The sequence below is a fragment of the Gymnoscopelus braueri genome (assembly GCF_963280865.1).
Source record: "Gymnoscopelus braueri genome assembly, chromosome: 2".
Lineage (NCBI taxonomy): Eukaryota > Metazoa > Chordata > Actinopteri > Myctophiformes > Myctophidae > Gymnoscopelus > Gymnoscopelus braueri.
In genome coordinates this window covers 41,605,737-41,622,869 of record NC_137604.1, presented here as the reverse complement: position 1 = coordinate 41,622,869, position 17,133 = coordinate 41,605,737, and the positions used below count along the sequence as shown (strand labels likewise).

General features: G+C 39.5%; 1 protein-coding gene across 1 annotated transcript; it reads right to left on the bottom strand.

Moving 5' to 3' along the window:
* Positions 1 to 67: 67 nt before the first annotated feature.
* Positions 68 to 16,713, bottom strand: prmt9 (protein arginine methyltransferase 9). The gene is made up of 13 exons (XM_080412612.1): positions 16,337 to 16,713; positions 14,921 to 15,120; positions 14,091 to 14,239; positions 13,697 to 13,933; positions 13,241 to 13,408; positions 12,737 to 12,839; positions 9,934 to 10,043; positions 9,494 to 9,686; positions 8,974 to 9,157; positions 4,296 to 5,016; positions 3,822 to 3,975; positions 1,576 to 1,698; positions 68 to 1,179 (listed from the first exon to the last, which is right to left on the bottom strand). Exons 2-13 carry the CDS (start codon positions 15,116 to 15,118, stop codon positions 898 to 900), a joined length of 2,622 nt encoding a protein of 873 aa, XP_080268738.1. The 5' UTR covers positions 15,119 to 15,120; positions 16,337 to 16,713; the 3' UTR covers positions 68 to 897.
* Positions 16,714 to 17,133: the final 420 nt, after the last annotated feature.

The window sequence follows — 17,133 nt, the reverse complement described above, 5'->3', positions numbered from 1 at the left end:
AAGTGTTTCTATCTACTTGGCTTACATACAAAAAAACGACATCCATACCAGCTATTACTGTATCCTTAACCAAGTTATATTTCAACACAGAAATGACCAACTTATAAATGACAGAAGATCAAACATACTGTACAAATAAAACGGTAAATGCAGGAAAAATACAACTGAATATTCATTACTATAAATATTTTGGGCTTGATGAATCTACAGCTAGGGATGGGCCGAAATTGTATCTAACGGTTAGATATATATTTTTTCATTATTAGAATTTTGTACTATATCAGGGTAATCTCCATTTTAAGTGTCCAACTAATTGGAATATTACCCTCTTCTGTGGTGACTTTCTCTTAAAAATGTTAACGGCTGTCTTCACTATAGACTGGGTAGTCTACATGTTTTCTCAACACATTGAAAATCATATTGCAATTTACCAACCAAATGTTGAAACATTTTACAAATCTATGTAAATGAAAAATGGCTAACGAATACTAATAAAATAATGTCTTAATGTCATGACCCTGTATTAACGTAGGTAAATTTGAATTTATTTCCCAACACTACTTGCATTCTAACTAGCAAATGCATTTATAGGACTTATCAACTTATCCTGACAATTTGACACTGTTGCCCTGAAATGTGTGATCACAATAGCAGGTCACAAATTAAGGAACAGTGATCATCACAAAGCATATAGTCTATGGAGACAAATGTGACAAATAATTAGTTTCATCAACAATTATTGATGAGAAATGTGTCGTAAAAAACGTGAGTAGACAACAGCTATGCCCTTTAATGCATCAAAACATATCCTGAAAATAAGCTTTCGCAGAGCCGACTCCGTTAGTCCCTGCTGTAAAAAAGTGGAGTCGATGTGCTCCTGCAGTTTCTGACAAAACCTTAAATCTTACGAGTAGATAAAGCGCTGAGATCTTCCACAGACTCAGACATGGCCTCAGCTTCATTCTCTATGCGGGCCGATATAGAGATGCTGCTCTTGTGGAGCTGCACAGCCAGACACACCCAGTCCCCACTCTTGACTTCCAGAGGCTGGTGCAACACCACGGCAGCCTGCTTCCAATGAGAGTCCTGGCTCAGACTGCTGATGCTGATCTCCTGGTCCAGGTGAACCTGGTACCAGAAGGGGACTGCGGTCACCCTGCCTGAGGAGGTGGCCTGGACCTGGAGAACAAAAACCAGTAAAGCCTAGGCACGGCAAGTTTATTTGTACAGATGGCCTGGCCTATAAATCTTTTGTTATTAACACCTTATGAGCGCCCCAGACCATAGGCTGTGTGCAGCCTATGGTCTTTATTTAATTGATTATTATAAATAAACAGTCATTGTTAATCAATTTGATAGAATACTACATGTATGATTGATAACAATGTTGGACATGTATTAGGCTAAGTTTAAAGTTTAAAGTCGATTTATTGATATGAAAAAAAGGAAAGTAATATATTCTTTTTTAAATGTGCTTGTTTTGTATTATTCAATTAATCAAAAAAGTAATTGATAAAATAATCCAGAAAATAATGGATAGTTGCAGCCCCTACATGTGATGAATGCATGCCATACCTTGACATCTCTGGTGGTGTAGTTGGCATTGGTGTCCATAAGGTCAAGTACAAAAAGTTCCACAGACTCACTGAGATGCCTGCACTCCAATGTAGAAAAGTCCAGAAACACATGGACTGGTACCTAAAGTGGATGGAAGTAATTACAAAACAAGTAACACTAAATCGCTTGCAGCTGGTGGCAAGCACGGGTACAGACTAACACCAGTATCTGTTGAGGATGTCAGCACTGGTGTGGCAAATACATGTCAGTGAACAATATACAGTACATTGCAGGTGCACCAGCCGATTTTATTTTACCATTTATTTTCCTTCAGTTATGTAAAGCACTTTGTTTTGGTAAGTGCTTTACAAATAAAATGTAGTATTATTATTACTAGTCTGATCATGATGGTACTATGTGTCGTGGCTATCTCCCCATAATCCGCCTCGTGCCCCAAGGTCCTCTGGTGGGGAGCTACTAAAGGTCCTTATAACGCACCTGGTAACAAAGGGTCACCGGGCGTTTGCTGTCCAAGCCCCCAGACTATGGAATGCCCTACCCAAGTCAATTCAGCAAGCTGACACCATCGCATCTAATAAAATTGCTTCTGAAAACCTTCATGTTCAGAAAGGCCTTTCATATAAACCTTTTACTAAACCATCCTCTCGCTATATTATCTTTTGTTGAATTATAACTGCTGAATCCTGCTGAAGTTCCTCTTATGTTACGTTTGTCCCGTTTGTCATTTTAATCTGTGATTTTTTGCAGCACTTTGTAACTTCTGTTTAGAAAAGTGTTATTATTATTTATAATCACAAAGTTCACCCGTCACTCCCACTGACCGATATCACCGCGCACACCTCTATGGTGGTCAGCATGTATCTGCTCAGCACAAAGACAAACGCTTTGCTCTCTAATCTCATCAAATCTAACCTAATGGGCAATGGGGGGGACAAGTGCTGGAATCAGCAGCTGCTGTGTACAGCACGTTGGGCCACAAACTCTCAAGCTGAGGGGAGTAAATCAAGCTGGCAGCCACACAGAGCACGGTCTCTGTCGCCAAAGCTGGAGAACAAAAGAATGTGTCCTCCTCCCTGTCACAGTTACGAGGAGGATCTGGGAGATGTGGGCTGTGTTTGAAGTTGTTTGATGTTATGTGTGCTGATGGATTCAGGTAGGAACGTCCTGGGCCATGCTGTGTGTTCTCCAGTGTGACAGTCGTGCCAGATAGTGCCCTCCATCGAGGGGTGGGGGGCTTGGAGATGACATCTGTCTTAAAACAAACTACCGTCCCGTGAGGAGAAGGAGGAGGGCACAGCGAAATGAGAGCACGAGGAGGGAAAAAAGAGGGACAGGAATTCCAGAGCAAATAAAGAAAAGGAGTTCAGAAGGGTTTCTTGTGATGCAGACGGAGAGCCACATGAAAGACATTATGTGACCTCTCTGCAGAGCAACATAGTTTTGTCTTAAAGCGAAAACAACTTATTTTTCCAACACTATTCTAGGTAAGTACATTGCCAGGGTGCTATGGCTCTGGTCCTGGTTCTCCATACTGCTGCTTGTTTGTTGGTGATTAAGTTAATTAACTTAATTTAACTACTCAATTTGATCAATTATTTAAAAACAATCAATGATCTAATAATACAATCGATTTTTGGGGGAGGGCATGTCAATATGTGGTTAAAGTGGTTCATTTAGTTGATTATAAAATTAGATTTTTTTCATGTTTGTTTATTCATTTCAATTATATAAAAAAACTAAAACTTGTATTTAAAAAACATGTGCTTCTCGATTATTCGATTAATCAAAAAAAGTAATGGATAGACTCATGCAAGTAATGACAAAGGTGGTTTGGGCTTAAGGTAACTTTTTCTTTTTTCCAGTCCAGCCAACATGCTTGTCTCTATGGGCCTGTCCTTTGAATGTGAATGATGCAAGCTCACACACACCAGCATCTGAGGAAACGGACAATATTGACTATTGCATCAGTAACATGAGACAGAATACAAGATATGAGGGCTGTAAGTTGTGCAGAGAGAAGAGACTACCTTCCCAGCATGAATTAGACTTTATTCCCATTTTATTCCTTCCTCCCATATTTTATTTCCCTGCATGAGATTCTTTAAAGGTTAATAAAAGGTGAACTACAAGAATATGGTGTGTGTGTGTGTGTGTGTGTGTGTGTGTGTGTGTGTGTGTGTGTGTGTGTGTGTGTGTGTGTGCGTGCGTGTGTATTATATACAATATAATTAAGGAGTACTCACAGTGAACTGGTTGATGAAGGGAGCGATGTTGAAGCCTAGAGTTGGCTCCTTACCCTGGACAGCACTCTCCAGCAGCAGAGTGTCTGACTCCACCAACATACCGTACACCACAATGCATTGTGGGAAAATACGTCCTCCTTCCTCCAACAGACACCTGTTGTACACATCACACAGACAATCAAAATCAAATTTAGTCAACCAGGTAGCACTTACTCCAAGGCTGTGTACTACACACCAATCAAAATGTTTATGTTTCGATTTTCAAGGTGGTCAGAGTTTGTACCAGAGTTACCTGGGCACAGAAATCCTCTGTGCCTTCAAACCGAACGCAGCTTATTATAGTATCACTTTAAAGTCGCTGTGCTCTCGATTGGTTACACAGATGCTTTCTCGGTTTTAATGGGTTAATGCTGTTCGGATTAAACCTGGAACCTTTCTATTACAGGACGATTAGGCCACCTTGCAACGATTTACCTGGCCAGTGAAGCCTTCTCCATCAGCTTCTGCCTGATAAGGCCACAGGTCTCCACACAGTCCAAGATGATGGCACTCCACAGTTTCTCTCCGGAGGGCCTCTGGAGCACGGCCTGCTCGTCGTGCACGTGATTGAGCCAGAACTCCAGGCCGTGTTCTGGGACATGATTCGACCGAGCCAGCCTCCTCAAAACCTCCTGCTGCTGGGTCTTCTCCACCGAGCTGTAAGCCTTCACCGGGCCCTGGCTGGCAGCAATTAGTGAGAGTAGGGAAAAACCTTCCGACACGTCCAGCACGTACAACAAATCACTGGAGTCAGTGGCAGAGTTCCCAATTGGTCTGGTAAGGTTAGCAGAGGTTCTGTCCGTCCCGTCGGCCTGGCTGTGTCGAGCACCCTTCAGGCTGCCAATCAGTTTGGCTAGCGCAGCGCTGAAGCTCTCATGGTAGCGTTGGTTGTTCAGCAGGGCAATTTCAGAACATTCCAGCATGCAGGCAAAGTCTTTAGGTTGGTTCTGCTCCGTTTGGAGGCATGCTAGCGCGCTGCAGAGCTCCGCCTCTGGGTTAGCATTTGGAACGGGATTTGTGCCGAGTTCAGACCCCAAACTTGAGTCTAGACAGAGCTCTCGGCCATCTCTCAACACGGCAACGCTGCAGAGTCTGAGGTAGGCATCTCGACAGGAGATCTCCACAATCAGTTGGTCCCCTGGTATCAGGGTGACACCTGGGGAGAGACAACAGGAGGATGTGTTTATCTGCCTCTCCTGTAAATTATGAAATGGATTAACACCTATCTTTCCTATGTGTAAAAAAAAGAAACGGCGTGAGTGTAAGACTTTGTAATGAGAAACAAATACAATTACCTGTATCCACAATATCATGTTTCTGAACGGTAAATGTGTGAATAAGAATTATGTATTATACCTTCAAATAATATGATAATAAAAATATGAATCAGTCCTCTAAACTCCAGACTCCTGTTTCATCATTAATCATTCTATAATCCAAGGAATACAGCCTCCTCAATTCTCTTCAGTCAGATGCTTATAATGCTCATCTAGAAGCAGTAATTTCACCTGTTATATATCACTTTGGATAAGTGAAATAAGCTCAAGGTCTAAAAGGTCAAATGCAATATCCAAATGCAAATGTTTTCATGAGGATGTATTTCCTACCTTGAATGTCAAGTGAAATACATTTACATTTGTATTGTACATTCCATGCCAGAGCAAACTCACAACAGAGTTTACTCAAACTAACGTATTAATGCAACACTGAACCTGTAAGAATACAAAATAACTTATTGATGTAATTTTTTTCATGTTAAAGTTGTACAATGCAAAATCACAAATAACGATTTTTAGCAACCTCTGCTGGTCACTACCGTCACTGCATACAATTTCCGTAGTCCTCGATTACCCAGAATTCCATTCGTTTTCACCGGAAGCCGGAAGCGTTTCAAAAAGCGATCTTTTAATTGTTTTATACTATCTACGGATCGTTTCTCTTAGCCAGTGGAGCATTAGTTACCATGAGCTGTGCTTTCTTTTTCTGTTCTTTTTCGATCTTCCAATCCTACATTCTCTTAAAATCAGCGTGAGGTTCCTTTTTGTTATTAGCGCGCTAGTTCCTGGCCAAACAGGAAACCGTTGCGTTAGTTCCTGGCCAAACAGGAAACCAGTGCATTTCCGCCTCTGTTTTCCGGCCAGATGACGTAATTTTCCCGGGAAAGTCCCCCCCTTCACCGTTCAATAGTAAATATATAAATAAAAGGCTTCCGGGGGTGAAATTCATGGAGTGGGTGTTGTGAAACTTTTGCCACTCACAAAAGATATACAATTTAACTTTATTTTTGTGTGAAAACGTTACCTAGTATGCCTTTAATGACTTGGTGAAGAACACCAGTTACTTCAAACATCTTTTCCAAAATAATAAGGCATGGTGTGTGTGTGTGTGTGTGTGTGTGTGTGTGTGTGTGTGTGTGTGTGTGTGTGTGTGTGTGTGTGTGTGTGTGTGTGTGTGTGTGAGAGAGAGAGGAGGGAGCGGGGTGGGGGGGTGGATGCACATACAGGAATCCTACTGGAATAACATCTGTTCATGTCTTCATGTCAGCACATGGCTTGTCAGGGGGGCGTTTGGGGAAAATGCATATTTATCACCTATAAGAATTTCATGAACACTAAAGAGTGTCACAGGCGATCGCAGTGCACATGACGTGGTGGGCCGGGAAACGGATGTCGGTTATCACCAGGAAAAGGGTGGCGGGCGGCGAATCCCTTGACGCTGTCCTGGCCAATTAGTGGCTCTGTGAGAGACTGGAGCGCTGACTGAAGGGCTGGTGATGATGCAGCTCTGTGTCATCATGTCACTGTCAACCAGGACAGCACAGAGACCGCCAACTGAAGCTAAGCTGATTGAATACATGATGCCCTCTCTAGGGATTGCTGGCACCTTTGATAATCAATCAGTTAATCAATAATAAAATACATTTACATTTTGTTTATTATTTATTATATAAATGTATTAATATGAAATAATAAATAATTGAAATAATTTCAGTTGTGTAAATAAATAAACATCAGTAGAAAAAACTGTAATTTATGTCCCGACTGGCTGATCAACGGAATGAGACTATGAGGGATCTGTATAAACCCTGCCACAGTAACATCAACAACATAATGGGACATTTCAGTGAAAAGGTGAGTGTGAGAGTAGTGCACAAATCCAAATAGTTCGATATTTTAGCTAAATGCAATGGCGTACACGCAGTGGTGGAAAAGGTACTCACATTTTTTACTTACTTAAAGTAAAAGTATCAATACTGCAATATAGAAATTAGTAAAAGTCCGGAATTCAAAATGTACTTGAAGTACCAAAAGTAAAAGTACTCTTTATGCAGAATGTCCCGTTTCAAGTTCTCAAATGTATAAAAATCTTTTGAAGATCTACAAGCTCGCGACGCATTGTGAGCTTGTAGATCGGCTATTTTCAAATGGCCGAAATGTATATAGGGCTGAAGTGGTTACTGTATGTTATGTATTAATAATCAAAATCTACAAAGTAACTAAAGTTTTCAAATAGTTGTAGTGGAGTAAAAGTACAATATTTGCCTCTGAGATGTAGTGGAGTAGAAGTAGAAGTACTGAAAATTGTAAATACTCAAGTAAAGTACAAATACATGAACATTGTACTTAAGTACAGTATTTAAGTAAATGTACTTAGTTACTTTCCACCACTGCATACACGTATGTTTCACTAACACCAAGTAAAGGAATAAACACAAGTTTCCACAACGTACTGTACACTGCCCTCATCTGATGTAAACTGGAAATGCATGGTACAAACCAGCAGAGTAAACAAACATATGTAATCGATCAGCATTTGACTGTGATTAATAGGAAATAGTTTGGTCAACAAAGAAGGGCTAGAGAGAATAGATGAAAGAAGAAGGATAGAAGAAACAAACACCACTCAACAACATGGATCACTATCAAAATGTTATGTTCCATTGTGCAAAGAAATCACTGTCCACAAAAGATACCCATCAAAGAGAAAATGTTGAGGCCAGTAACCACTGCATAACTCAATTATATGGCATACAATGTGCTTTGTTTCTACTGGTAGAACTGTATATTCTGCTTCACAAAATGCTCTTGCCAAGACATGTGCTGAAAGGAAGACATGAACAAAGTGGTATTCCTGTAAAGATGGTTACGTTTGTCTCTCTCCTCTCTCAAAACCTGCTCCCCTGAAACTACTCGGCTGATGTTCTTTTCCAGAATGACTTGGGATAAATGAGAAGGCTGGAGTTCAATCAAACTCATGCATCGATACTACATCCAGCATTACTCTCATTTCGGATGTTCACATCCTGGTCCAGGTGTTCATATTGGATGTTCCTTCTCATTGTTCCAGTTGAATTCTTATATGCCAGTTTCATAGGACACAATCTACAAATACATAACCTCCCCAGCTTTTTGTCAAACTGACATTGTGTGGATTCAGTCACTGCAGAAAGTGGACCCACAATGCTACGCTGCTTGACTGTACTTAATTGGTGCATAGTTGTGCTTGCTAAAAGCAAAAATGTTTAAGACATGACAGTAATTTGGGTGCAAAATCGAAATGTGTAAAACTAAATGTAAATGTCTCAACAAAAAAACAAATCTATATTTATTTTAAATCATAGATTAAAGAACTAGCATTTAGTAAAGGTTTAGTAGGGGCAGCACTGTTTCATAGACTAGTCATGTGTAGTGCTCTGGACATGATATCTTAAAGAGGTTTTATCATACCTGGTGTTCTTTTTTTACATACTTTTTAAAAATCTTATATTTAAATTAATGCATTTTTTCAATACATCCAGTTTGATAATAATAATTGTCCAGAACCGCCGATCCGTTCAACATGCCCATATATAGGCATGTATGGATTTCCATTTGTCCAGTTAATTTAGAACTGTGTTTCCCAATTTTGTGTAATTCAAAAGGTGATGAACCCACCATAATATTCTCTGCTTCCCTGGCTAATATATCTGTTTCTGTGAAAAATGTATGAGCATTTCAATTTTGTTTGTAAAAATCCACACTTTCAACTGCATTAAAAAGCAATGATAAAACATAACAATAATGTTACTTTGGCACAGTGACCCCCCCAGGCAGGAACCCACACCCTCTCTTACTGTTGGGGATCTGGACAGGGTAGATAGCTTGCTCCCAGCAGGTATCCTCCTGGGGTCCTGTGGACAGGCTGTTCTCCTTGTCCAGGTGGAGCTGGAACCACACCGCCAAGGCATCTAGCTCTCCCTCCTGGGTGACGGGTAGATGAACTCTCTGAGTCGCCCTAGAGCTCAGCCCCTCCAGTTCCTGGTTGGTTGACATTAGTGTGTTAGCATCACAGCAAAATGACAAAGTGACCGGACTATCTATAAAAAAAAGCATACCTTATAGAAAAGAGGGACACAAAGTCCATTGAATGCAGTGAGATAAAAGGAGAAGGCTATCTCCTCAAAAACAAATATGGAAATTTGTATTTGTTTTATCATATATCTGTTCTTATACTAGTGACATTTTATTGTGTATATTTTGTAAGTGTTTGAACATTTTTGAATTATGAAAAAGCTTGAGAACTACTGATTTAGAAGGCACTTGTAGAATCGGTCTTAATGGGTTAAAAAAAAACAGTTATGTGTTTCTGCTGACCTGCACGTTGTTGAAGTCTATGTCGAGTGCTTTGAAAGGCTGGGTGAGAGGCCTGTAGCCTCCTGGCAGTCTGCTCAGCCTCTCTGTGGTGTATGGCTCCATAAACTCATCTGGCTCTGTGTTGCAGCTCACTGGACTGTGTAGCTCCCCTGCTGCAGCCATGGACAGACCTCCCACCTCCGACAAACGGAATCTGGATAGGCAATATTTAAACTAAATAAATAAATAAGGACGAAGGACCTAGTTAAAAAGGACATTAATGTCAAATGCTATTCAACCATATCTCGATATCATACTCAACTCAACTGGCGTAAAATTATAAGAGATCACAAGCAAATTAAACTGCAGTGGGAAGCTGCATACAGGCATTTAATAACCTTGTAAAGGTTGTTGATGGTAAACTTCATTCCACCGGGTTCAGTTGGGCATTTGGGGCCTACCTGTGATGACGGCGGATCTCAAGGCACTCAACGGCCATGCCGAACACGGTGGCTCCAGCTGGGATGACCCGCCCCATTTGAGATGGATCCCTGAGCTCTTCCTGAGGGTTCTTTCAGAGGGAGCATGGATATTTAGATATTTTGTGAGAGCATTTTACACATTTAAGTTTATTCAGTGAACGGGATGGAGTTGGATCCCGTTCTGTCACATAAACATTCTTTGTAGGAATTACACACTGTGAGCAGTGGAAATCTAGAGCTTATTTTTAAAACAATCTTGTCTTTACCCTGTGTAACGGACCCGTAGTGGGGTTTCCAACATTCACAATGTGTTGTCCCCCGAGACTTTTATTTTGAAGGGTTTCCTGCCGAAACCTCAGGTCTCAGAGACCCGAGTGTTGGCACTGATTAGAATGGAATCGAGTTCAACTGTGGTGCTGACCCCCAGCATGGGGCTGCAGATAGCAGTAGACAATAAAACGGCCTTGTGGTAGAGGAGCAAAAGACGGCATACACGGCAAATGATAGTTAAGAATGCCTTTCTACAATGCAGTTTGGTGGAATATGATTTAAATGGTTTTGTATTGTTTTCAGTCGGAACTGATGGACATGCCACGGCCACACAAACGAAGGGGAACAAGGTGACTGTCATTTTATTGTTTGTCAAACCTTTACTTTGCTTAATGGTTATTTCTGATCTTATTGTTGGATTTTATTGTTATTGCTGTTGATCAATGTATTGCATTATGCACTGTATTTTACTGGGTTTGATGTGAAAACGTGTCATGGTGCCATTTTGAGATTCATGAAATTATTGTGTATTAATGTGTGATAATTGATGTATTTTATGCCTCTTGTCAGTTTCTACGTTGAGACTATTAATAAAGAATGATCAACTCATCAGTCAGGCTTCACCTTTTAATGTCCAGCTGGGTCCACTACACCCTGTACTACCACAACAATGTATTTCGCTCTGTTTTCATACAAATCAGTAGTACTGCAACGTTTGAATACATTGATTTGAATTGAAACATAATAGACAATGTTAACGTTTTTATTAAATGGGAACATTAATATTTGTGAACTCATCTCCTTTTCTCAATGGCAATGTTTTTGGGCATGAGTTCACAGAGTTGAGATCTATCTGACTGTGTCAGACGATGAAAACCACCATTGCTTTTATAGGATACCAATTAATACAAATGCAGAGTAAGTCAATCAAACAAAGAATAAGTCAATAATTGAATATGAATAATAAAAGGTAAGATACATTCTGACTGAAAGTTATGCACATCAAACTTGCACCTATAATTTATGGGAGATACTGATATAGCACATCTTTTTTTTCATGCGCAGTAGCGCAAAATCAGTAGTCTGTTGACTCGTCAAACTGGAGGGAGAAATAAGCAAAGTATTTGCTCTAAGGCCAAACATTCAATAAGCAAACTGGGGAGGTTTTTAGCCTTGAGCAAAGGTCTGAACTCTAGTGAATGCATTAGTGCCATTAATGAGAATTACCACAGTTAAACCACTAGATGGCAATACCTGCTTGTACTGCCTGAATATTGGAAGATGCCTTTTCCATGGTATGTTAATTGATTTTAATTATTTTGTTATACTTATTTCACCAAGTATAGCACGTTGTCTAAAGCTTGGGCTAAATTAAAAGAGAGCTGTGTAATTATTTCGTACAAGTCCAATTGTTGGTGAGGGCACTTGTGTTAAGATTACTTTGGTTCCCATGCTGGCCCCTCCCATGCCTGTGTTGGAGAATGTTTTGGTTAAAAACCCATTCGGAAGGGGAATAATATCAGAATTTTATGACCTGTTAATGTCATTTTCTCCGGAATCCTCTGAATATAGGCTTAATGCCTGGAGAGCAGATTAACAGGGGGATCTAACAGTGGAGCAATGGAGTAAAGCTTGTAAAGTGGCTCAATCCCACACTGGGAATACACGTCTAAAACTTCTACAATACAATTGGCTTATGAGAGTGTACATCACACCAGTGAAGCTTAATAACAATATTCCGGACTTATGCACCAGATGCGGTGAAGATAGAGGCACATTGTTCCACTGTTTATGGTCATGTCCAAGATTGGTAGAGTTTTGGAGGGAGATTGGGCAGGAAATACGAAGGATCCTGTTAATTAACATAGTACCAGAACCAAAATTATTTCTGCTAGGCCTCTATCCAGTTGGACACAGAATAAAGCTCAATGAAAGAATATTTATAGATATTTGTCTTTTACAAGCTAAAAGAGTAATAGCATTGACCTGGAAGAGGCCGGACAAACCAAGCATTGCACAGTGGTTCAGGGAACTGTCTTTATGTCTACCTCTGGAGAAAATCACATATATCCTTAAGGACAAACAAGAGTTGTTTCAGGAGGTGTGGGGTCGTTCTATACATTACATGGAAAACAATAATCTGTCACATTTAATGGAAGAATCTGGAGAGGAGTAGTGCTGATGTCATTGTGTTTTATCTTTTTGTTATTTTGTGATTATCTTGTAATGTTTAAATGTACTTGTTCATTTTGTTTTCTGTTATGTATGTAATGTAATGTAATTTTGTGGAAAAAGGAAAAAATCAATAAATATATAGTTGGGAAAAAAAATATTACTTTGGTTCTAGAGTTATTAATGGTAAATGACAAAACTAAAAACCAGAGAATGTGAGAACTGAAATTCAAATGCATCTTCAGGTTCAATATGTTTCTATTCATTTACATTGCATGAATGACAATACAGGGAAAGAATAAGTGAATTCAATCTATAGTACTTGTGAGGTATTAGTTACCTGTGGAGGAAGGAGAAGGTGGTTCCAGGCGTGGATAAGACTCTCTATAATCCCTTCTCCAAACAATCCTGCATCCACAGTTTCTGTCACCACCAATGACACCCTGCCAGGAGGAGAAACACCAGTAGAACATCTGAGTCCACTGATGCTTCAATCATAGGTAAATTACACAAGAAAATCCTCAGTGTTCATTTTACTTCAAGTGTATAAATGAAACCAAAGAAACCCATAAATCTCAAAGTTAACTTAAATTAGGATTGTACCGTGTATGAAAAATGCAATTCTGGTATAAAATGCTATACATTTTTACTCAGATTTGTCAGCACCGTTTTGTTTTACATCACTTTAATGAAAGTAATTGACATGCTAATACTTAGGGGTTATTTTACTTGAACATTTTCTCAATATAGCTTGATTGATTGGTAGGCCTATCAATCAAGGTTTATACGCATGCCTAAGTTGTATGTGTGACTGATATGTAACATCTATGGATGTAAATATGACCTTTTTGGGATGTCCTTAGGCACTTCCATCTCCAGAGATTTCATGTGGAGGATCTTGATGCTACCACTCATTCCATTAGCGGTCAGCACCTCACAGGCTAGTTCGTACATGGTCTTAGACAGCTCACAGGCATACACCTCTGCAGCACCTGCCTTTTTAGCACACATGCTAAATTCGCGACAAATGGATAATAATAATAATAATGAGAAAAACAATTGCAGTAAAGGGGCAGACCCAAGCACAAACATTCTGCAGTCTAATGTCCAGTTTAAAAGTTGCATATTACCCAATTACTACATAAAATATATATTTACATCTCTTGCCTTAATCTAATTAAGGCCATTTGGTAAATTGGCCCATTCAGAAGTCTGAGGTTTAGTTGACTGACAGATATCTTGACGCTAAAACACACAATAAAAGTGACCAAATGTCTAAATTAAAATGAACATATCTCACCCAAGGATGCCAGTACCAGTACCTATATCTAGTACAGTACTGCAGCCTCCCTGCACAGCCTTCTGGATGGCTTGCTGGTACTTCTGGTTCCTCCTACGGTCGTTGAGCATAAGGAAATGCCAGCGTTCCACCAGCCAGTTGGCCACGCGGTAGAAGTTCTCCCTGGCCTCTGGATAGTCTGGTTTCAGCTTCAGGGCTTTATGGAAATGACCTGCTGCCTCATCTCTGAATCCCATCCTGGATGATAAAAAAGTATGTTGTATACACAGTACTGTAAGTAATGGAATGTGCAGTATTGTGCAATTTATAAATCAAATTGACGACAACATTTACGATAATTTACACACAAATATTCTACTAATTTATTATTTTACAGCGGTAACAAGAATCTTACCTGAACAGGTGTTCTCCCATGCTGTTAAGGATGACCTCATCAACAGGGAAGAGTTCCAAGGCTTGTTCATAACAGTCAAAGAGGTCCTGAATGCGCCCCACAGAGTCAAGTTCATCAGCCCATTTGAAGAGTGTGAACCTAAAGGATTCCTGCAAGGCCAAAATAACATTGTTGAACCTAAAAAAAAAGTTATTATGAAACTTGCGGTTTTGCAAGGGTGAGATAACATCATAGCAGTTGAGTGAGTGAAGAAGACAGGGATATATCACTATGATACTGTAGGCCTGTCACAATTATTACATAATTGTCTAATCGCAATTATTTGAGATCATTAATTTTTTTTTTGCATAATTGTCAATAGTTTCCATGTTGAAACATTTTCACACCTTTTCAAATATTTTAAAGCAGAAATAGCAGACCTACAAGCTTACGACACGTCACTTTGTGACGCGTTTTAAGCTTGTAGATCAGCTATTTCTGCTATTTTTACATGTATAAAATAATTAAATGTCAATAATTTATTTGTATATTCCAAGTTATTTGTCATATTTGCCCTGTGCAATTTTGATTACAAAGCCTAGAAGGCAAACTGAAATTGTATTTGTATTCATGTTTCAATGTTCAATGCCAAAAACACAATTAAAATCGTTAATCGCAATTATCTGTATGACAATTAATCGTCAACTTAAATGTGTAATCGTGACAGCCCTAGCAGTTGAGTGAGTGAAGAAGACAGGGAGATTTCACAATGATACTACAGTGCTTAGAAGCGCACATATAGGCAGACTGGTGGTGTCTGTCTTATGAAGAGAAAGAAATCAAGTTGTTACCCTTGCAAAGTCCTTCAACACAGGGGCGAGGTTGAGGACCAGTAGGTAGTGGACATAGGCAGTTCCATAATCCTGGTTGAACAGACACTGCTGGGCACTTTCCAGGGATCTAGACACCAGTTCATTCCTGGCAGGGTCCTCCCTGGGCGGCCGCTGTCTCCTCCGACCCCGTCTGTGCCTTGAACTGGCATTGGGCATCCCTGACACGAGTGACACACAGATCAGAGAGCGTCACCCTGTGCCTTGTTAACTAAATCTAACAGCAGTGGTGGAACGTAATTAAGTACATTTACTCAAGTACTGTACTTGAGTACAATTTTGAGGTATTTTTTACTTAAAGGAGTAGTTCACCTTGAATCCATGGATTTTTGGGCGGTGAAACCGCCCCTATAAGTGAGATTTGGAAAAATGTACATTTTCCAGCGCTGTGATCTGGGCCCAGGAAATTTGTAGAATTATCCTGCGCTGTGATTGGCCAATCACAGTCTATTCAGGACTGTGATTGGCCAGTGTCACATGACACATGTGCATAGCCCTATATAAGCAACCATAACTTGAAAAAAACCAAAAATTTGTTTTTTTCAAGTTATGCTTTCGTCCATCATAAAGAGTGTTTCAATAAATGTATTTATCTTTTGTACATGATTGGTTGACTCCATTCAGTATTGTGATTAGCTAGCAAGACACCGCCCACTTCACACAGGGTGTGATTTTTTTTGTTTTTGTCGCATTCCTAAGCTAATAATTTGATTCCCGTCTCTTACCGACTAATGTATCCGGTAGGAGACACAAAGTAGATTATTTGTGTCTCCTACCGGAAATACACCCAGTCATCAAATTATTAGCTTAGGAATGCCACAAAAACTAAAATAAATCCATGAATTCAAGTCTTCATGGGGTGTGCGTTGATAGAAAATAAGTCATTTTTTGGGTGAACTTCTCCTTTAACTGGATTATTTCCAATTTTCAGTACTTTTACTTCTACTCAAATATTGTACTTTTTACTCCACTATAATTATTTGAAAACTTTGGTTACAGGCTACTTTGTAGATTTTGATTATTATTACAAAACATACATTAACCACTTCAGCTCTATACATTTTGGCCATTTGAAAATAGCAGATCTACAAGCTCACAATGCTGCCATTTTCAAAAGATTTTTTAATCAAATTTTAAATAGATTTGAAAACTTGCGAAATGGTACATTCTGCATAATGAGTACTTTCTAATTTTGGTACTTTAAATACATTTTGATACCAATACTTTTGCACTTTTACTCAAGTAAATTTAGAAATCTGGATTTTTACTTGTAACAAGTATTTCTACATTGCGATATTGATACTTTTACTAAAGTAAAACATTGGAGTACTTTTTCCACCACTGATAGCTACACACAGAAATGCAGGGTGAACTTACTGTGCTTGTGTTTAGATCATGGGATATTTGAGTAAAAAGTAACAGGTGGGATGGATGTCCCAGGCTGTGATACACGGCAGGGTTTCTGGAGCCCAGACAGAGTTCTCTATTAAAAAAAACACACACCAACTTTACTATCATGGATCAACATTAGCTTCCTTATAGCTACTATGTCTGCTACCACTTTGCTAACGAGCGAGTTATGGCTACAGTCCCTTCATGGACGCAGAGGCACGCATACCGTACAATAATAGCACGTGCACACATCCACACTTACACGATTAAATTACGGTTTATAATTACGTTACGTTGTCTACAAAGAGTGAGATGCTTTTCACGTGAAAGCAGCATCCATCATTGGTCAACACGAAAAAAGACGTCCGCGTACTAAAACAACTCGGTGGAAACCAAAGTCTCATTTAAGGTTCCACCCGTGCTGTTTTCAACCTCGTGTTTACTGTGCTCTGATCCGGTCTAGAGCCCGCCTACAAATTGCACACACACACACATTTATCCACACAATGTCAATTCTTATTCAATTCAAATGAGCTTTATTGGCATAAGAAAACATACATTTACATTGTCAAAGCAAGTGTCAAAATGTAATAATGGTTGAAATGGGGAAAATGGGTAAAGTATATGCAGTTGAAGTGGGCATTGTGTTAAAGGGAGTTCACCCAAAAATGACTTATTTTCTATCAATTGCACACCCTATGAAGCCTTGAATCCATGGATTCTTTTTTGTTTTTGTCGCATTCTTAAGCTAATAATTTGATTCCCGTCTCCTACCGGCTAAT